This window comes from Ranitomeya variabilis, chromosome 1, assembly GCF_051348905.1.
Source record: "Ranitomeya variabilis isolate aRanVar5 chromosome 1, aRanVar5.hap1, whole genome shotgun sequence".
NCBI classification, from domain to species: Eukaryota; Metazoa; Chordata; class Amphibia; order Anura; family Dendrobatidae; genus Ranitomeya; species Ranitomeya variabilis.
In genome coordinates this window covers 109,642,550-109,665,405 of record NC_135232.1, presented here as the reverse complement: position 1 = coordinate 109,665,405, position 22,856 = coordinate 109,642,550, and the positions used below count along the sequence as shown (strand labels likewise).

The window sequence follows — 22,856 nt, the reverse complement described above, 5'->3', positions numbered from 1 at the left end:
GTGTATGAGAACATGATGCGAGGAACCTGATTGTTTTTGTTTTTTTAATAGGCCACATAGGGATAGTTAGGTTAATGCGTTGAGGCGGTAGGCCAGTCTGAACAAATAAGTTTTTAGGGCACGCTTAAAACTGTGGGGATTGGGGATTAATCGTACTAACCTAGGTAGTGCATTCCAAAGAATCGGCGCAGCACGTGTAAAGTCTTGGAGACGGGAGTGGGAGGTTCTGATTTATTGAGGATGCTAACCTGAGGTCATTAGTGGACGGAGGGCACGGGTAGGGTGGTAGACTGAGACCAGAGAGGAGATGTAGGGTGGTGCTGAGCCATGGAGTGCTTTGTGGATGAGGGTAGTAGTTTTGTACTGGATTCTGGAGTGGATGGGTAGCCAGTGTAATGACTGGCACAAGGTAGAGGCATCGGTGTAACGGTTGGTGAGGAATATGATCCTGGCAGCAGCATTCAGGACAGATTGGAGCGGGGAGAGTTTGGTAAGAGGGAGGCCGATTAGTAGAGAGTTACAATAGTCCAGACGAGAATGAATAAGTGAGACAGTAAGAGTTTTTGCAGAGTCGAAAGTAAGAAAAGGGCGAATTCTAGAAATGTTTTTGAGATGCAGATAAGAAGAGCGAGCCAGTGATCGGATGTGGGGGGTGAATGAAAGCTCGGAATCAAGGATGACCCCAAGATAGCGGGCATGTTGCTTTGGAGTAATGGTGGAACCGCACACGGAGATGGCAATGTCAGGCAAAGGTAGGTTAGTAGAGGGAGAGAACACGAGGAGTTCAGTTTTTGACAGGTTCAGTTTCAGATAGAGGGACGACATGATGTTAGAGACAGCGGTAAGACAATCACTGGTGTTTTCTAAAAAGGTCGGCGTGATAACAGGAGCAGAAGTGTATAATTGGGTGTCGTCAGCATAGAGACAGTATATTGCACGGCCCACGTAGTATATTGCACGGCCCACGTAGTATATAGCACAGGCCACGCAGTGTATATATAGCACAGGCCACGCAGTGTATATATAGCAATGTGGGCATCATATACCTGTTAAAAAAAAGAATTAAAATAAAAAATAGTTCTATACTCACCCTCCGTTGGCCCCCGGATCCAAGCGAGGCGTTTACCGATGCATAGGCAGCATCAATAGTAAAAAGTTGGTCACACAGGGTTAATAGCAGCGTTAATGGAGTGCGTTACACTGCGGCATAACGCGGTCCATTACCGCTGCCATTAACCCTGTGTGAGCGCTGACTGGAGGGGAGTATGGAGCGGGCGCTGACTGCAGGGAGTAAGGAGCGGCCATTTTGCCACCGGACTGTGCCCGTCGCTGATTGGCTGTTTTGCCAATCAGCGACTTGGGATTTCCGTGATTCCGCGACAGAAGGACAGACAGAAAGACGGAAGTGACCCTTAGACAATTATATACACACACACACACACACACACACACACACACACACACACACACACACACACACACACACACACGTATATTTTTTTAATTCGAAACTTTTTTTTTTTGTTTATGGAACCATCCACAGAATAACCGTACTGGTCATTTTACAGTGAATGCTTAATGTCTTTATATCAGAATTATGAGCTGTAGACATGGATCACTTACATCCAGAATGTTTTATTCTAGTTTTCCAATGTGTCCGTAAGAAATATTGCGTGTCTGTGATTTTTTTTGATAAGCTGTCCAGAAAAAATGAGTAGAGTTGGCAAACTTTCTCCCTTTATTGTATCGGCTATGCCTATACTGGATACTTTTATATATGATACACATGTGATCACCTTGTATTTTTTTTTTTGTTTGTGACATCTCCTTCCTCCTCTTTTACCCAGTTTATTGTAAACAAAACCCAAATTACCGATGCTCCACGGTTTGCACACAGAGGGATCTTGCTGGACACATCCAGGCATTATCTGCCATTAAAAACAATTATTTTGAACTTGGTAAGTTTTATAGTTTTGCTTCTATTTTCTTGCAGTAGTAGCATGGTTAATTTTCTGTTTTATATGTGTAATTTCAGGTAATACAGTGCCGAAAAGTAGTATTCAACCCCCTGCAGATTTAGCGGGTTTAATAAGATGCAAATAAGTTAGAGCCTTCAAACTTCAAACAAGAGCAGGATTTATTAACAGATGCATAAATCTTACAAACCAAAAAGTTTTGTTGCTCAGTTAAATTTTAAACATAAAAGTGTGGGTCAATTATTATTCAACCCCTAGGTTTAATATTTTGTGGAATAACCTTTTTTTGCAATTACAGCTAATAAACGTCTTTTATAAGACCTGATCAGGCCAGCACAGGTCTCTGGAGTTATCTTGGCCCACTCCTCCATGCAGATCTTCTCCAAGTTATCTAGGTTCTTTGGGTGTCTCATGTGGACTTTAATCTTGAGCTCCTTCCACAAGTTTTCAATTGGGTTAAGGTCAGGAGACTGACTAGGCCACTGCAACACCTTGATTTTTTGCCTCTTGAACCAGGCCTTGGTTTTCTTGGCTGTGTGCTTTGGGTCGTTGTCTTGTTGGAAGATGAAATGACGACCCATCTTAAGATCCTTGATGGAGGAGCGGAGGTTCTTGGCCAAAATCTCCAGGTAGGCCGTGCTATCCATCTTCCCATGGATGCGGACCAGATGGCCAGGCCCCTTGGCTGAGAAACAGCCCCACAGCATGATGCTGCCACCACCATGCTTGACTGTAGGGATGGTATTCTTGGGGTCGTATGCAGTGCCATCCAGTCTCCAAACGTCACGTGTGTGGTTGACACCAAAGATCTCGATCTTGGTCTCATCAGACCAGAGAACCTTGAACCAGTCAGTCTGAGTCCTCCAAGTGATCATGAGCAAACTGTAGACGAGCCTTGACATGACGCTTTGAAAGTAAAGGTACCTTACGGGCTCGTCTGGAACGGAGACCATTGCGGTGGAGTACATTACTTACAGTATGGTATTGACTGAAACCAATGTCCCCACTGCCATGAGATCTTCCCGGAGCTCCTTCCTTGTTGTCCTTGGGTTAGCCTTGACTCTTCGGACAAGCCTGGCCTCGGCACGGGAGGAAACTTTCAAAGGCTGTCCAGGCCGTGGAAGGCTAACAGTAGTTCCATAAGCCTTCCACTTTCGGATGATGCTCCCAACAGTGGAGACAGGTAGGCCCAACTCCTTGGAAAGGGTTTTGTACCCCTTGCCAGCCTTGTGACCCTCCACGATCTTGTCTCTGATGGCCTTGGAATGCTCCTTTGTCTTTCCCATGTTGACCATGTATGAGTGCTGTTCACAAGTTTGGGGAGGGTCTTAAATAGTCAGAAAAGGCTGGAAAAAGAGATAATTAATCCAAACATGTGAAGCTCATTGTTCTTTGTGCCTGAACTACTTCTTAATACTTTAGGGGAACCAAACAGAATTCTGGTGGGTTGAGGGGTTGAATAATAAATGACCCTCTGAAACAACTTTTCACAATGTAAAAAAAAAAATAAACAAAGAAATAACATTCTTTCTCGGTCTCCCATGACAGCACTACGGAGAGAGGGGATCCGCCCTTCGGGGACAGGAAACCTACAGATACATAAGGGCGGTACCTCTCCCTCGCATCAGTTGGTTTCCTGTCCCTGAACGGGGAACCTCCTTTCGGCGGTACCTGCAAGGAAGACGTCGTATCCACGGACCGGGACCGGACAGTCGAGTTCTGGCAGCGAGGAGGCTCCTGCCGCGGCTGGTCCGGCACCCGAAGCCGCCACCGCTGAGACCGATGGGGTTTTCAGGGTGAGCGGGGGAGAGGCCGCCGCCAGACTCCGACGGACGAAGGGGCGCTGGTCACCCGGAGCTCCTGTGCCGGCTGCTGCACGGGCCGGGTGTAGTAAGATGGCCGCCGCTCCGGAAATGCGGCATCAACTTCCGGGTCATCCCCGCGCGCATGCGCGGCAAGTTCTCCTCTCCCAGGGATGTGTGCAGGACCGGAAGTGACGGAAAACGCCGGAGCTGGCGCCGGATTTAAAAAGGGAGATGGTGCACACATGATTGTCGCACTATCTCCCTTTCACTATGGAGGACAGCGATTCACAGCAGCTGCAGCCAAGGCAGCAGCATCATAAGAAAAATGACCCAAAGAGCTCCAGAAGTGGATCAAGCAGTCGATCCACACAGCGCAGCAGATCTGCTGCAAGGACTAACTCTCCTCCTCAAGAGGCTTCACTTCCAGATCCCGGCCCTCCTCCAGAACCGGTACCTGCCTCCACATCTGAATGGTGAGTGATCTCCGTGAAAGTACACATTTCCTATAATAGGGCTCCCTCTTCTCCCTTACTAGGGTAAGAAGAGCCTGGAGAAAAAGAAAAATAGAGTTTGCCCCACATGTAACAAAGCTTTGCCGGCAACCTGGGGAAAAAAGCTTTGTAAATCTTGTATCCAGCGTTTGTTATGTGAAGAAACCCCTGACTTCGCTTCCGAACTTAAAACCATAATTAGATCGGAAGTTCAGAATGCCCTATTATCCTCCAAAAAAGGGAAGGAAAAGGTGAAGGAGACGGTATATGCTCACTCTGTCCGATCCTCATCTGAGGATGCGGACTCTGATGATTCCAAATCCTCCCTATCTTCCTCTGACGAAGATTCGGGCCGTCACTGCTTCCCATTAGAGGAAGTGGACGCTTTGGTTAAAGCCGTCAGGGCCACCATGGGGGTCGAGGATCCCAGACCCGATAAAACGGCTCAAGACATTATGTTCGGAGGTCTGACACAAAAAAAGCGGAGAGCTTTTCCATTAAACTCCAATGTCCAGACACTAATCAAAAAAGAATGGGAGAAACCGGACAGGAGAAATTCTTCAGTACCCTCGCTGAAAAGAAAGTATCCCTTCGATGATGAGGCGTCCACTTCTTGGGACAAGGCACCCAAATTGGACGTAGCAGTAGCTAAAGCTTCAAAAAAATTTGCGCTCCCATTTGAGGATATGGGTACCCTCAAAGACCCCTTAGACAAAAAAGCAGATACCTTTCTCAAAGGGGCTTGGGAATCGGCTGGAGGTAGCCTGAGACCTGCAGTCGCAGCGACCTGCACCTCCAGGTCTTTGATGGTGTGGGTTGACCAGCTGGAAAGCCAGATCAAGGACGGATCACCCAGAAGTAAATTGTTAGACTCAATTCCTGCAATTAGAGCAGCAGCAGCTTTTCTAGCAGACTCCTCAGCGGACTCAGTACGTCTAACATCCAAGGCCGCTGCTCTCTCCAATGCGGCCAGAAGAACCCTATGGCTTAAAAGCTGGCCAGGGGATCTCCAAACCAAATTAAAGCTGTGTTCTATTCCATGCGAGGGAAACTTCTTATTCGGGGAAACCTTGGATGACATCCTCCAGAAAGCGGGAGACAAAAAGAAGGGGTTTCCAAATCTGGGACCAGCCCCATTTAAACAGTCCTTTCGGAATAGAAAATTTTTTCGTCGAAGACCTCCTAGAGACCAAAATAAATGGGAAGAAGGTAGAAGGCGAGATAGAGGCTACCTCTTTGGCAACACCTCCCGCGACAAAAAACCCACCAAGTGACATTGTCCCTGCGGTGGGGGGAAGACTCACCGCATTTCTTCCTGCTTGGAAGAAAATATCCAACAACACCTGGATTCTAAGACTCATACAATTTGGCCTAAAAATAGATTTCCTTTCCCTCCCCCCTCGAAATTATGTAATAACAAAAATGAGGTCTTCGTCGGTAGAGCAAGCGGCACTAGAGAAAGAGATTATCTCCCTACTGAAGAAAGCTGTAATTCAGGAGATTCCTCCTCAAGAAATGGGGGAGGGGTTTTTCTCCCCTCTGTTTCTAGTACCAAAACCCGACGGGTCCTTTCGGACAATTATAAACTTAAGAAACCTAAACAATTATGTAAGGAATCACAAATTCAAAATGGAGACAATAAAATCTACAATAAAAATTCTCTTTCCAAATTGCTACATGGTTGTGATAGATCTAACTGACGCATATTACCATGTGCCCATCCACGAGAATTCTCAAAAGTTTCTCAGGATGGCGGTATCCATAAAAGGGAAAATAAGAAACTTCCAGTACAGGGCCCTCCCGTTCGGGATTTCTATAGCTCCGCGGATATTTACAAAAATAGTAGCGGAGATGATGGCCCACATAAGGGAACAGAACATTATCATAGTCCCTTACTTGGACGACTTTCTTATTGCCAGCGACTCGGCTCAAAATTGCAGACATCAGAGAGACCGGGTAATGACTACTCTGACGGAATTAGGTTGGCTCATAAATATAAAAAAATCAAAGTTGGAACCCTCTCAGGTACAGGAGTTCCTAGGGTTGACGTTAGACTCCCGGGTTCAAGAATGCCGGCTCCCGGGCCCCAAAAAAGACAAAATTTTGGCCATGATAGCACAAACACTGCAAAACCCCTCCATGACTCTAAGGAGGGCAATGTCTCTACTGGGGTCTCTATCCTCATGCCTGCCGGCGATACCCTTTGCACAATTCCACACAAGGGAGCTTCAGTGGCACATACTAGAATGGCAGGAAATTTTAAAAAACAATTTGGAAAGCAGGGTCACTCTAAATTCCTCCGTTATTCATTCCCTCCTCTGGTGGGGAAAGAGCCAGAATATTTCAAAAGGGATTCCTTGGGTACCCAAAATATCTCGGGTAATAACAACCGATGCGAGTCCCAGGGGGTGGGGGGCCCACATGGGAAACAGAGTGACTCAGGGCAACTGGTCAATTCAGGAACTATCAGGATGCCTAGTCCAATACCTAGATTCCACCAGGGAGTATAGGAAGGAAGGCTCTCTGTTTGTTTGTTTCCAGGGTCCCAGAAAAGGATTCCGGGCATCTAAAGGCACGTTGGCAAGGTGGATAAAAGAGGCAATAGCATTGGCATATTCATCTACGGGAAATGCGATCCCGGACGGTATAAGAGCGCACTCCACAAGAGCAGTTGCTACCTCATGGGCTGAGAGGTCAGAGGTTTCAATAGAACAGATCTGTAAGGCGGCCACCTGGTCATCACCGTCAACCTTTTTTAGACACTATAGACTAAATCTAGCCTCTACGTCTGACCTAACCTTCGGTCGAAGGGTTCTTGAGGCGGTGGTCCCTCCCTAAGCTTAGTCTCTGCAATTCTCTCCGTAGTGCTGTCATGGGAGACCGAGAAAGTCATAGTTACTCACCGATAACGGTGTTTCTCGGAGCCCATGACAGCACTCGCTTATTTCCCTCCCATCACGAGTGCGGTGAGCACCTTTAATTACATATGATTTATATAATGTATATATTACAATTTAGGCACGGGGTTCCTTTTTTTGTTAAGAAATGTTATAATATGGTATTTTTCTCTGTTGTAAACTAACCTGGAGGTCCTCCGATGCTCTGTAAACCAACTGATGCGAGGGAGAGGTACCGCCCTTATGTATCTGTAGGTTTCCTGTCCCCGAAGGGCGGATCCCCTCTCTCCGTAGTGCTGTCATGGGCTCCGAGAAACACCGTTATCGGTGAGTAACTATGACTTTTTTGCTGCAGTGCATTTCACACTTCCAGGCTGATCTACAGTCCAAATGTCACAATGCCAAGTTAATTCCAAATGTGTAAACCTGCTAAATCTGCAAGGGGTTGAACACTACTTGTAGGCACTGTATATTTGTCTCGTCCTTTTCACATGATGTTGCAAAACTGGTAACTTTGAATTGCAGTCATGTTAATTTACTAATAAGGCTTTGGCTGCTCAGGGATAATTGATGTGTTATTACACTAAATGTATAATTGGCTGCAATGGGAGGTGGAGGTAATTTTAAAAATGGAGTACGTAGTACAGAAAGCTTTTAAGATTTCATATTTGGGATGTATGTCGTGACATATGTCATGTTGTGACTGTCTTCAGTAAGGGAGAGGGGTCCCAGTTCCAAGGACAGTTTAACTATCACTGTCCCAGGGGTACTCTTAAAGGTAGAGAGGCCTGAGTCTCTGACTTTGCTATGCTCCTGTTAAACCCTAATTTGTACCCACCCCATGAGGCATGGGACAGAAATGTAAGGTAAACAAGACCAAGACAAAACCAGGATAACTAAAAACCTCTATTATACAAAAGCACTATCCAACAAAGTAGGGAGGAGGATGGGAACAGGGACCAGGATATAAACACACACGCACTACAGCAAACCACAAATCACTACTACAGCAACTCTACTCCCACCACTCAGATTTAGCACTCCGCACAGGAAGACAAATCTTCCACTGGAAGGGACTAAATGCCCAGAGCCAGTGTGTGTATGTATATATATGTATGTATGTATATGTATGTATGTATATATATGTGTATATATGTGTGTGTGTGTGTGTGTGTGTATATGTGTATGTATATATATATATGTGTATGTGTATGTATATATATATATATATATATATATATATATATATATATATATATATATACATACATACATACATACATACATACATACATATATATATATATATATATATATATATATATATATATATATATATATATATATATATATATATATATATATATATATATATATATATATATATATATATATATATATATATATATACACATATTAGTAAATGTTGAGGGAGTTGATAGAAGTTGCAGCTATAAACAACCAGGCTGTATGGCCTCAGCCATCATGGAAAGAGTCCTTAACCCTCTCGACACTGAAGGAAACCAAATCCATTTAAAATAGGACATGAATCACACCATCTCAAAAGAAGACCTGTGGTTCATTACCTGACATGACCGTCTAACTCCAGGTCTCCCAGGAGGACAAGACACCCTCGTGACAATATAATAGTGAGAAATATACAGTACATACCCACCTTCTGAGAGGTTCTCTAAGAGATATGATGCAAGGATTTAACATATCATTTAGTTTACAATCTTGGAATGTACCTTTTTGGCTGGTGGTTTTGCTCATAGCCAGATAATGGGACTATCTGTTCTGTTCCAGGATGCAATGGCTTTCAACAAGATGAATGTTTTGCATTGGCACATTGTAGACGATCCGTCTTTTCCCTACGAGAGCATTGTATTTCCAGAACTAAGCAACATGGTAAGTGAATTTAACAGATTCTGATAGCAAGAAATATCTGCTACTAGTCCCACATATACAGTCCAGGATTTATAAAACCTTGTCCCCATAGAAGGTTGTCATCTGTAATGTCTGAAACATTGCTGAGAAGACACTATATGAAGTCCATATCATAGTTCTACAAAAAAACATACATTGAGGCAGTAAGAAAACTACCAGATCGTCTTAGGGTACCGTCTCCCAGTGGCACTTTGATCGCTACGACGGTACGATCCGTGACGTTGCAGCGATATCCTAACGATATCGCTGTGTCTGACACGCTACTGCGATCAGACACCCCGCTGAGAATCGTACGTCGTAGCAGATCGTTTGAAACTTTCTTTCGTCGCTTGATCACCCGCTGACATCGTTGGATCGGTGTGTGTGACACCGATCCAGCGATGTGTTCGCTTGTAACCAGGGTAAACATCGGGTTACTAAGCGCAGGGCCGCGCTTAGTAACCCGATGTTTACCCTGGTTACCAGCGTAAACGTTAAAACAAACAGTACATACTCACATTCCGGTGTCTGTCCCCCGGCGTTCTGCTTCTCTGCACTGTGAGCGCCTGCTGGCCCGATGTTTACCCTGGTTACCAGGGGACTTCGGCATCGTTGGTCGCTGGAGAGCTGTCTGTGTGACAGCTCCCCAGCGACCACACAACGACTTACCAACGATCACGGCCAGGTCGTATCGCTGGTCGTGATCGTTGGTAAATCGTTTAGTGTGACAGTACCCTTAGTGGCCATGGGGGTCTGCTCATTGAGGGGGTGTTTGTTGTGTGTGGGTTTTTTTTCTATTATAAAGGCCACAGTGTAAATAAACCTAATTTCTTAGTGGAATTAGAACCCTTAGTCCTCCCTTCCCAGCTTCATACAGCACACGTCATGCTGTATGTACTGTATGTTCATCATTGGAAGAGCAGGCGTCCTTATACCTCCCTGTACGTATGTATGTATAGAGATAGATAGATATATATATCTATCTCTATCTCTATCTCTAATCTCTATCCTCTAATCTCTATCCTCTAATCTCTATCCTCTAATCTCTATCCTCTAATCTCTATCCTCTAATCTCTATCCTCTAATCTCTATCCTCTAATCTCTATCCTCTAATCTCTATCCTCTAATCTCTATCCTCTAATCTCTATCCTCTAATCTCTATCCTCTAATCTCTATCCTCTAATCTCTATCCTCTAATCTCTATCCTCTAATCTCTATCCTCTAATCTCTATCCTCTAATCTCTATCCTCTAATCTCTATCCTCTAATCTCTATCCTCTAATCTCTATCCTCTAATCTCTATCCTCTAATCTCTATCCTCTAATCTCTATCCTCTAATCTCTATCCTCTAATCTCTATCCTCTAATCTCTATCCTCTAATCTCTATCCTCTAATCTCTATCCTCTAATCTCTATCCTCTAATCTCTATCCTCTAATCTCTATCCTCTAATCTCTATCCTCTAATCTCTATCCTCTAATCTCTATCCTCTAATCTCTATCCTCTAATCTCTATCCTCTAATCTCTATCCTCTAATCTCTATCCTCTAATCTCTATCCTCTAATCTCTATCCTCTAATCTCTATCCTCTAATCTCTATCCTCTAATCTCTATCCTCTAATCTCTATCCTCTAATCTCTATCCTCTAATCTCTATCCTCTAATCTCTATCCTCTAATCTCTATCCTCTAATCTCTATCCTCTAATCTCTATCCTCTAATCTCTATCCTCTAATCTCTATCCTCTAATCTCTATCCTCTAATCTCTATCCTCTAATCTCTATCCTCTAATCTCTATCCTCTAATCTCTATCCTCTAATCTCTATCCTCTAATCTCTATCCTCTAATCTCTATCCTCTAATCTCTATCCTCTAATCTCTATCCTCTAATCTCTATCCTCTAATCTCTATCCTCTAATCTCTATCCTCTAATCTCTATCCTCTAATCTCTATCCTCTAATCTCTATCCTCTAATCTCTATCCTCTAATCTCTATCCTCTAATCTCTATCCTCTAATCTCTATCCTCTAATCTCTATCCTCTAATCTCTATCCTCTAATCTCTATCCTCTAATCTCTATCCTCTAATCTCTATCCTCTAATCTCTATCCTCTAATCTCTATCCTCTAATCTCTATCCTCTAATCTCTATCCTCTAATCTCTATCCTCTAATCTCTATCCTCTAATCTCTATCCTCTAATCTCTATCCTCTAATCTCTATCCTCTAATCTCTATCCTCTAATCTCTATCCTCTAATCTCTATCCTCTAATCTCTATCCTCTAATCTCTATCCTCTAATCTCTATCCTCTAATCTCTATCCTCTAATCTCTATCCTCTAATCTCTATCCTCTAATCTCTATCCTCTAATCTCTATCCTCTAATCTCTATCCTCTAATCTCTATCCTCTAATCTCTATCCTCTAATCTCTATCCTCTAATCTCTATCCTCTAATCTCTATCCTCTAATCTCTATCCTCTAATCTCTATCCTCTAATCTCTATCCTCTAATCTCTATCCTCTAATCTCTATCCTCTAATCTCTATCCTCTAATCTCTATCCTCTAATCTCTATCCTCTAATCTCTATCCTCTAATCTCTATCCTCTAATCTCTATCCTCTAATCTCTATCCTCTAATCTCTATCCTCTAATCTCTATCCTCTAATCTCTATCCTCTAATCTCTATCCTCTAATCTCTATCCTCTAATCTCTATCCTCTAATCTCTATCCTCTAATCTCTATCCTCTAATCTCTATCCTCTAATCTCTATCCTCTAATCTCTATCCTCTAATCTCTATCCTCTAATCTCTATCCTCTAATCTCTATCCTCTAATCTCTATCCTCTAATCTCTATCCTCTAATCTCTATCCTCTAATCTCTCTTACAGCTAGAGCGCTGTAGGATAATCACTGTTATGTTGGGTGCTGAGTTAGTCTCCTTGCTGCTTTTCAGGGGGCTTACCATCCATTCACACACATTTACACGCCCACTGATGTCCGTTTTGTGATTGAATATGCCCGATTTAGAGGGATCCGAGTTATACCAGAGTTTGACTCCCCGGGACATACCAGTTCATGGGGTAAAGGTAAGCGTTTTTTGCATAAGAAAACATTTTTCTTGCTCACTTTGTTCGATCCTTCACGGCTTTCAAGGTTCGTGAAAGTAGTGTGTATGACGAATGTGCTTAAAGTGGTATTCCCATCTCCAATAAGACACCAAGGTCACCTAATAAGTCTAATATATATATGTGTATATGTATACAAACAAACATTAAAAGGTTATTCCCATCTCCAAGATCCTATCCCAGCATGAGGCAAGAGTGATATTAGCAAATGCCTCCAATACGACATTTATAATAGTTTTTCTGATTTGCCATGTCGCTTTCCTCTTGTGCAGGACCTTAGGTATCCATGGTTACAACCACTAGCAACTATCTAACTCACGATATCGGTGGTCGTAACTAGAGTTGAGCAAATTTGTTTGGGTTCCCTGTTTATATGGCAAGCTATAGCGCTTACCGAATAAGCTGCAGAGGGAACCCGGATACATGGTAAGTACCGGTGGCTGATCGGCCTGCACATGAGGAGAGACATGGTGAATCAGAAAAACTATACCACATTTCTAATTGGAGGTATTTCCTATTAATATTACACTTGCCACATGTTGGAATAGGATCTTGGAGATGGGAATACTCATTCAGAGGTCACACCACTTATTAAATTGCTGTTTCAGTCTTTAAGTACAGTATATGTCTATATGTATGATATCCTGTAGATCAGCAGATGAGTGCAGGGTTTATTATTTGTGTTCTTGATTTTTAGGGCAGAAAGATCTTCTGACACCATGCTACCAGGATGGGCAACCCAGTGGATCATTTGGGCCTGTGAATCCCATTACTAATGAGACGTACACCTTTATACATGATCTGTTTAAAGAGATCTCGATAGTGTTTCCTGACAAGTATCTGCACCTCGGAGGGGATGAGGTTGACTTCTCTTGTTGGTAAGCTTGCTACTTTTGAGCTTGTGGTATGTCGTTTGCATCAGTGTTTTGCGCCTTTCCTTAGGTGTTCTACAGTTTTACGTAACGTGCATTGTCAATAAGTGTATGGGAGTAGGCCGATTTTCACACCTCATCATTGTCCAAATATGGACCTTGATGTCTTGAACGTCTGCAGGTTTCCTCACCTGAACTCTCCCAACAGCCTCATATATACCTGGTTCAGGCCAGAAGATCCATACTCTGACCATACATGTCATTCATGTGAAACCATTTCTCTTAAGCCTCATTCAGTCGTCAAGTGTTTTTCACGCATGCAAAATAAATGGTGCGAGTGTTGGTCAGTGCGTCCTCAGTGTTTTTCACATATGGATGAATAAATTGTAAAACTTCTTGTGTGCATTAGTGTTAATAACAGAGAGCACCCAGGTTGTACTCTGATGGCACCCATGTGCTGCATTTTTCACGGACCCATAGACTTCCCTTGGTACTTTTTATCTTCATGATTTTTACATGGATTAACAGTCTGCATAAAAACACTATGTATACGTTTTATAATAGTGTTTTTCACAGATATATAACACATGTGCAACACAGATGAGGCCTAAAGCGGTGTTCCTAAACCTGCGTCTGAGGCAAGCTAGTTGCAAAACTACAAGTTGTATGAAGCTGGAACAGGTCTTGACGGTCAGAGCCTAATGGGATTTGTAATTTTCAAGTAGCTGGAAAGCCAGAGGTTGGGGAAACAAAAGCCTCCAACCAATTAAATCTTAATGTATGCAGTTTTTAATCTTTTTGATAAGTCTGTTTCCTTTTTGTAAGGTTTACGTGTAGGTTGGTTAACTTTTTGATTGGTGGCTCTGACTTCAAGGACCCGTTATGCTAGGTACGATGGTGCCTTGTATCTAGGCATAAAGCCCACATCTTGACAAGCTGCCTTCTACCTCTTTTAGGTACTTTCATTGGAGACATGCTCTACACCCACTGGTCTTGTTCCAAAGGTGGCTAATTTTGGGTCAAACTTATACTTTCATGTATGCAGTTATAGGCTATAGTATGTCTTGCTTACCCTGGGAAACCCTACTGTATGAGAATCAACCCCAGTAATCTGTCTCTCATTTCTGCCCTATGAAATCATCGATCCTCCTTCGAGAGTAGGCTTCAAATGGAAATCTAAATGATTGAGAAGCCTGCTGCAGTTTTATTTTTTAAATATGGATTTATCTATGTGCATCCCTCTTGGGGGTCCAAGCCCCAGACCTTGAGAGGACCTGTATTGCCATATCTGCAGTCTAACCCCCCTGGCTATGGTTCTTCACTCTAGTAGCCTCCTATTTTATAGTGGGTGTTTTTTCTGTTGAAATAAATACATTGGTAAAAAATGACTGGGAGCAAAACTTGGTAAAAAAAAGTCTATTTTCTGAATACATTGATCAAAAGCTTAGGTTTCCTGTCCAGTCTGATTTACTGGTTTGGACAGCCCTAAGGAGGTGAAAATAAAATAGAATTCTACCTTTTTTCTCCTTGCAGGAAATCCAATCCCGATATTTCAAAGTTCATGAGTGAACACGGCTTTGGCACAGATTACCGTAAACTAGAATCTTACTATATTCAAAAGTAAGATATGTGCGATGTACCGTTTCTTTACTGTCTTTAGGATGTCTCCTGCATGTCTGCTTGTTGTGCCCCCTGACTGGGGTAACCGATGAGGATTGGCTGCAAGTGACAATGTCAAAATCAGAAAAGCAAGATGTTGGGTTTGAAGGTGGTGTATTCTTCAATCCCAACTGCTCACTTTTCTGATTTTGACATGGTCATTTATAGTGTTATGTAATGGAGATGTGTTTCGGTCATGAACATTTTGTCATTTACAGTAGATCATTCCACAACCAAGTGATCGTTGTAATGGCCAGAAGTAAGGTCTATCAAAAAAGGTCAATAAAGAAAGATTGAGTTGTGCTATTGTCAGCTGTATTTAATGGGATTTACTCCCAGCAAGCAAAAAATGTACCAGCTCACTGGGTGTAGATGGTATACAAAGCTTTAGTCTACCATAGAAGGAATACATCCCATAATAAAGATGTGTATGAAGGTGCAATTTGAAACACTACGTAAGCCGACAAAACTGACTAAATCCATGAAGAAACTTATATTTATCGTGTATTACTGTACGGCTATGTGCACACGATGCGGATTTAGTGAGGATCCGCAGAAAAGCTGCAGATCCAAACTGTGATGTACAGTACAATGTAAATCAATGGGTAAAAAAAAAAAGCTGTGCGGAAATGCTGCAGATTTAAGTGCATGTCACTTTTGTGCGGATCTGCAGTGTTTCTGCACCCCTCCATTATAGAAATCCGCAGTGGGAAAAACCGCATCAATTCCGCGACAAATCCGCATAAAAACCGCTGCAAATCCGCAGCTGCGGATTCTGCCAGGAGATGCGGATTTGTGCAGAAAATTCTGCACCCCATTCCCTACGTGTGCACATAGCCTACAAAGGTTAATTATCAAATCCATGATTTTATTAAGGACAGAGCAGAAAAAAAAAGACAAATGTGAAGACCAGATGAAAAATGAGAGTATAAAAACAGGAGGAGGAGAAGCACCAGCAGAATAAACCAAAGTACAGTAACTGGTAAAAAAAAAAAAAAATTAGATAAGTGAATATATAAAGTGCACAGTATAAAAGTGACACAGGCATAGATAGTAGTTAATTATGAAAGTGTCACAGTATAGGACAAGTAAATGGAAGGAACATTAAGTTACCTAACCAACAGTGACCATAATATATCAAAAGGCAAGAATGGGTGAAAGACGACTTGCTAATCTGTGTTCATGCTACGGATGCTGCTATTTACCAGTCCTATACTGCAAAATTTTCATCATTAATTACTATCTTTTACTGTGCACTTGCACTTTATATATTCACTTAGCAATTTTTTTTTTTTTTACCCCTTACTGTACTTTGGTGTATGCTGCTGATGCTTCTCCTTTTCCTCTTTTTATACTATTTGTGTAATTTTTAATCTTGTCGTGCAAATTTATTTTTTTTTATCACGTCTGTTATGTGATGTTCTTAAAATCATGGATTTGATCATATAACCTTTGGTGTATCCATTTTATATTATTCTTAGTATACGGAACAGCAGCTGTAACTGCGCCCCCAACGCAGAACCAGTGTCAGCCACTGCCAGGCGTGGTTACAGTCACCATCCAGAACGCATGCCAGCTTTGCCCCCATAACAGAATCTGGAATGCTACCCTGGGGAATAAGTTTATTTTTCTCCTGGCAGCGTTCGGCTAAGTGCGGGAAGGTTAATAACACTATTGACCTGCGGTTTTTCTCCTAACTGTTTCACTTTATGGGTATCGAGGGGAAGAGAGGCTATGTCCCAAAATTCCTAATCCTTTGTTCTTCTGATTAAAACCTGCACATACAGCTCGGTCCTTGAGTTAGCTGATTAATATTCATATCGGCATGAAATCATGAATTAATATTGCATCGTCCTGTCAATAACCTTCATATTACAACTCGGCCACGCCTGAGAAGCGACTTCATAGCTTTTATTCATGTCCAATGACATCTGCCCGAAAAAAAAAAAAAAAAAGTTGCTGTGCTGCCATTGGCTCAAATGCTTATTCTTGGTTTGTAGTTGTGAAAAATGTATGTCTCATCCTTGTTCTTAATTGAGTATAATTTTATTTTTCCCAGAATATTGGACATAGTGTCAAAATTCCAGAAGGGCTACATGGTCTGGCAAGAGGTGTTTGATAATCATGACCAGGTATGTGCCAGCACTGTATGTGTTAACAGATCTCTTCTTTCAGGAAGCACTTCATCTGACCTAATCTTATCACATATACAATATATGTGCAGAGTTTATTTTTCTTACTGTTTTGTGCTTTTTGGCCCATATTCTCCTGATGTTATCAAAGTTTGTCCTTTTTGGCCCATATTCTCCTGATGTTATCAAAGTTTGTCCTTTTTGGCCCATATTCTCCTGATGTTATCAAAGTTTGTCCTCAGTGGTTGCTGATAGACCTACTAGTCCAGTGTATGCACAGCAGTGGCTGCTGATGGACCTACTAGTCCAGTGTATGCACAGCAGTGGCTGCTGATGGACCTACTAGTCCAGTGTATGCACAGCAGTGGCTGCTGATGGACCTACTAGTCCAGTGTATGCACAGCAGTGGCTGCTGATGGACCTACTAGTCCAGTGTATGCACAGCAGTGGCTGCTGGTAGACCTAGTAGTCCAGTGTATGCTGAGCAGTGGCTGCCGGTAGACCTACTAGTCCAGTGTATGCACAGCAGTGGCTGCTGATGGACCTACTAGTCCAGTGTATGCAGAGCAGCAGTGTAAAATCGAGAGACGTTATCATTCTAAAATGACCACTATTAAACCAAAGGGGCCCCTGCTTTGCTTTTGTCTTTAACACCTATCCATTATACATCACATTTTATTATCGACAGTATTAACATCGCTTATATACTAATCCATCTAACATTTAGTGTCATTACACAGGATAAATGTTGGCCAATATTGCTGAAATTACCAATCTGATAAACATTTACGGAGGTTCCTAACAATCATGTGATTTCTGCCATGAGACAAAAAAGATCAGGCGGATCCACTCATCTAGTTTATGGGGGTGTCCCAATTTTTTCCAGATGGCAGGTTTTGATATCAAAACTGGCGACTAATTGTCCCTAGAAGTGCCTGACCGTGGCTTATTCCTCTACTCCCACTGAAAACCCGTCCATGTCTTGGGTGGTATAATGTTTGGTCAACAGCCTTCTAATGTGTATGGCCAAGTAGACATCGCTGAACGTATGTGTTAAGGCCGAAATCCAGGAGATTGCTGTTGGCGTAATTCAGCAACAATATACACACTAAAGCGAATCTCCACTTTCAAAATTAAAACACGTTGAGTATTTGGTGATTTTTTTATTTTTTTTAATTTTTTTTTACCTCAGTATTTGTAAGCCAAAACCAGGAGTGGGTGAGAAATACAGAAGTGGTGACGTGTTTCTATTACACTTTTCCTCTGATTGTTCCACTCCTGGTCTTGGCTTACACATACTGAGGTAAAACAAAGCACCAATCAGAAGAAAAGTATAATAGAAACACGTCACCACTTCTGTATTTCTCACCCACTCCTGGTTTTGGCTTGAAAATGCTGAGGTGAAAAACTGACCAAATACTGATGGTGTGACTGTGACCTTACAGCGCAGGATTCTGCTGCATCATACTTTTTAAAATCTCTCTAATGCCTCATTCAGACCTCTGATTTTCTCATACAAGTGTTATCTGTGGCTTTCACAGATGGCACTCGTACCTGTGATAGTCTGTGGGCCATTCACTTGTCTGTGATTTTTAGTCTGATGTTTGGATCCGAGGGTTGGATCAGAATCTGCAATGCAAGTCTGTGGGGAAAAAAATAAAATAAATATTGGACCGTATTTGGATGACATTTGAGCTCTGTCCGATTTTCCCAGACTGTCACATAGGAAAAGGTGGAGAAACTTTTTTTTTTTTTTTTCTTTTCTGTTCTTCCCTCTACAAATGAGAAAAAAATGGATGACACTTGGAGCACACTCTGATCAGACTCCTCAAAATAATCTGTCCGTTTCTCTTTTACGTGAGAAAAAGGAACGTCTGAATGAGGTCTTAATGTTTTTTGCTGATAACCTGCAGAACGAACTGCCCAAAATCTGATGCGGGCTGCAATAAGCTATGCAGTGTCCTGTCTATCGTCCTTTGCTACCGTCATCAATGTGGAGTAAGTGTCACAGGATCAAAACGGAGGTACTCTTCAAATTGTGCCAGTATTGCAGTCACATCCGTTTATAGTGTGTTGTACATATGCCGCAGTCTTCACCATTTGCCAAGGATTATTGTACATGGGGCCAGACCCAGACAGTACAGATACTAGTCACACAGTTATCACTGATGGGTCATGTTACAGCCACCTGAGACTCTCGTGTACAGTAGGTGCCAGACCATGACTGTCTGTCCCCCCCCCAACAGGCAGCAACAGTGGCGGTCACTCTACAAAAAGCCCATGTGTGATAATACGCCTTTTATATAAGAGCAACACATGTTACAATACTTAACCCCAAATAGGTCCACACCATGTGTGGCCCGAGTCTGACAAGTGACGTTTCTGTTCAAATTACCTTCGCATTCCTATTAAACTCTTGTCTGTTGCAATCCTTACAGATTAATGCTGACACTATAGTGGAGGTGTGGAAGGGAGAAAACTATCAGGAAGAATTGTACAATGTGACAGATGCGGGCTTGTCTGCCATCCTCTCAGCCCCCTGGTACCTAGATTATATTAGCTATGGACAGGACTGGCAGAGATACTACAAAGTTGAGCCGCTAAATTTCAATGGTTTGTTAACTTCTTAATATTCATTCTTCTCATTCTTTTTTTTTTTTTTTTTTTCTTTTAACCTTTAACATCATTCTTCTATATATAGGCCATTATGATCGTCTGCTTTAGGCTTGGTTCAAACAACCGTATCTTGCGTACATGTGCTGTCCGAGTTGCAATATGTTCCCTTTAATAACAGTGGTCCACCTGCTGTTCATGTGATATTCTGTCAGCAGGATTGTGCACCGTAACCTACAGACACTGTCAGGTCAGCGCCGATATACTGAATAAAATGATGTCTTGGTTGATGAAATCCGTCTTGTGGTTGTTGTTTAATCTCTATTTTCAGTTTTGTGTTAGTGATATGCCCGTGCTCCGGGGCGGCCTGTGGGGGTCTTCATGTGGTGCTCAGATTAGGTATTCATAATGCAGACTGCTGACAGGTCACTTTGATCGCCGAAAACTACTACTGCACAGGCACAGACCGCGCCATCTTGGAGGAAGAAATGTTTTTTTTTTCCTTCTCTAGCAAGATGGCGCTGCATGCGCAATAGCAGCTATCGGATCACTTCTATACACACCGATAGCTGCTACTGCGCAGGCGCCATTTTAAAATTGATTTTTATTTTTTTGTTATACTCCTCAGGAAAAGCTCAACCACATGTAACTACACATTAGACATATGATTATGCTGCAGCGCATTTGCCACCGCCTGCCTGAAGAAAGGATTTATTTTTTTTTTCCCCCTTCAGTATGTACAGGTATTCACTATGTAAACTAGGGGGCAGGTCAGTGAGGGAGCAGTGACCTGTGGGCAGTCTTCATTATGAATCCCTGGTCAGAGCACCACAGGAAGAACCCCCCCCCCCCCCCCCCCCTCCAGGCCACCTCGGGGCACGAGCATCTCATTGACACAAAACTGAAAATAAAGATTAAACAACCACAAGATGGATTTCATTAACCACGTTATCATTTTAAAGGGTACCGGTCACCAGGTTTGGCCGATATGAGATGGGGCCATCACCTTTCAGGGCTGATATACATCATTCTATAATGCTATATAATAATTCTATAATGCTGTATGTAATCCCCCAACCCGACCTGAAAGAGAAGAAAAATAACTTCATTATACTCGCCTGCGGGGGGCGGTCCGGTCCGAGGGGTGTCACTCTTCTTGGTCCGGCGCCTCCCATCTTCTTGTGATCGCTGTCCTCCTCCTTGCGTATAACATGGATGACATGTGGTGACAGGCAGTAGTCTCATCCATTTTTTTTTTTATTTTTTTATTTTTTTTTAGTGTTAAAAATAAATGCATCTGTATGGATCTGTTTTTTTTTACAATTCCAATGCAATTAACATAGAAAACTGTTTGGTATTGTCAGTTTTAATTGTTGATTTTATAGAAACGGGACACATGGATTTAAAAATGTTTTTTTTTTTCCCTTCCCAGGGGAAAAAAAAAGAATTTTATACACTTGTCTGAACACAGCCTTAAAACAGTGTGGTATCTGATAATTAACACTTTAACCTTTTTTAAGTAAATCCACATCTGAGAGCAGATCTTGGACCAAGCCGTGTGTTTGAGAAATCTCATGTAAAGCACCGTTTGTTTTCAATACCATTAAAACTATAGGTCAATTTATGATGACCTGTTCTTTTTAAAACAGGTTTTTTTTGTTTGTTTTTTGTTTATAAAAAGTAGATTGCAAGAATGAAAATTTACAAGAACAGCCTATTGAAAATGGAGACTTTGTAAAAACTTGAATATAGAGAGAGCCTGGAAATCAAGTTAAAAAAAAACCCCAATAAAGTGCTAAATGCATAACAGAAGTATGGAATAAATAACATAATGGATAAAGTGGTCACAATGTCTTCTGGGTGCACGATGGCATTTTATAGCCACAATACAAAAGAAAGTTTCTAACGTCTATTGCCAACCAGTGGTGAGAAATAGGACAAACTGTAGACCTACTTCTCACACGTATATTCCACTAAACTCCCTAATGGGGCAATTGGATCTGATTTTAATCATAGAAAATAAAATGCTGGATGTGGGATATGAGCAACACAAGTGATTAAATGTACACAATCTTACTAACAATTACTACAAAGTGCCGAGTGCAAAGAGATTGTAAACAGATTTGTCACGTGCCGTGCGGTATCAGCAAATACCACATCCAGATTTTAGAACCAGGCAAAATCTGTCTGTGGAAGCCATTTTAAGAGCTGCCAGGTTTCTATGAACAGTGCACACTCTTACGCTGGTGTCACACTAGCGTATAAAATTAAAAAAAATCGATCGGCTGTCGACCCAGAAAAGTAGGCTGAGTGTCACGAGAGTACAATGCAATTTGTCTCAACTAGCATCCGTATGCAATGTGTTTTTAACAATTTTTTAAATACTGTAATTCTGTCATTTAAAGTTAGTTTATAAACTAATAAAGCAATCTTGTATACAGATTATTTATTATTATAGCGCCATTTATTCCATGGCGCTTTACATGTAAGGAGGGGTGTACATAATAAAAACAAGTACAATAATCTTAAACAATACAAGTCATAACTGGTACAGGAGGAGAGAGGACCCTGCCCTCGAGGGCTCACAATCTACAAGGGATGGGTGAGGATACAGTAGGTGAGGGTAGAGCTGGTCATGCAGCGTTTTGGTCGATCGGTATACAGCTATAATGTCCTGTCGATATTTAATGTCACAAGCCCCCTACATATAATAAACCAGGATCCTTTAGTGCCTTTCATGTGGCACTAAAGAGTGTTTAGCCTTATTAAGCCAGTTAAATTATTTTAAAAGGTCCTCCCTATTTTTCATAACCAGCATAGGTATAGAAGACAGCAGCAGGCTTATATTATCAGGCTGGGAAGGTTTCTGGATATTGGGCCCTTCCCTGCCTAAAAATACAAGCCCGCAGCTGCCCAAGATTTGGCACATCACATGTGATGCGCCAATTCTGACTTTTGGCCCCAGCTCTTCCCGATTTACCCTGGTGCGGTGGCAATCGGGGTAATGGTGTATGGGGTTGATGTCGGTTGGCACCGAGCTCAGGGGTTAGTGATGGGGAGGCGTGTATCACACACCCTTATTGCCCAGTAGTCAAAAATAAAAACGCACAAAGTTTATTAAAAAAAAAAACCTACTACCATACCTCATTCACCAATTTAATGAAAAAAAAAAAGATCCAAAGTAGTCCTAGGAATCCGTAGTCCAAAAATGGGAACTTGGGAAGACCTAAAAATAAAGCATTAAATAAAGACAAATACTCCCTCATCCACCAAGTTAGTAAAAAAACAAAATCCCCCAGCTCTGATGTAATCCATTGTGGCGCCACGACGTCCAGCGATTCTGTACACCAACCTATGGAGCGTCGTTCTGAGA

The 22,856-nt window shown here is 42.1% G+C and overlaps 2 protein-coding genes across 3 annotated transcripts in view; both read left to right on the top strand.

Moving 5' to 3' along the window:
• Positions 1-22,856, top strand: part of HEXB (hexosaminidase subunit beta) — a 55,232-nt gene that overhangs the window by 26,298 nt on the left and 6,078 nt on the right. Inside the window, exons 5-11 of one of the 2 annotated variants that reach the window (XM_077287618.1) lie at positions 1,848-1,958; positions 8,976-9,077; positions 12,036-12,168; positions 12,905-13,085; positions 14,613-14,699; positions 16,798-16,870; positions 19,309-19,483. In XM_077287618.1, the coding sequence (XP_077143733.1) occupies positions 1,848-1,958; positions 8,976-9,077; positions 12,036-12,168; positions 12,905-13,085; positions 14,613-14,699; positions 16,798-16,870; positions 19,309-19,483 (862 nt within the window). The remainder of the gene's footprint in view (positions 1-1,847; positions 1,959-8,975; positions 9,078-12,035; positions 12,169-12,904; positions 13,086-14,612; positions 14,700-16,797; positions 16,871-19,308; positions 19,484-22,856) is intronic. The other variant, XM_077287627.1, reaches the window with a different exon arrangement.
• LOC143806752 (uncharacterized) lies at positions 3,571-5,958 on the top strand. Its single transcript, XM_077287604.1, has 2 exons — positions 3,571-4,231; positions 4,317-5,958. Exons 1-2 carry the CDS (start codon positions 4,052-4,054, stop codon positions 5,544-5,546), a joined length of 1,410 nt encoding a protein of 469 aa, XP_077143719.1. The 5' UTR covers positions 3,571-4,051; the 3' UTR covers positions 5,547-5,958.

Bases quoted from the DNA above. Each gene is read 5' to 3' on its own strand.
- LOC143806752 (XM_077287604.1), top strand. From the start codon at position 4,052: ATGGAGGACAGCGATTCACAGCAGCTGCAGCCAAGGCAGCAGCATCAT. The intron at 4,232-4,316 runs GTACCTGCCTCC...CTCCCTTACTAG, and splicing joins CCGGCCCTCCTCCAGAACCG to GGTAAGAAGAGCCTGGAGAA.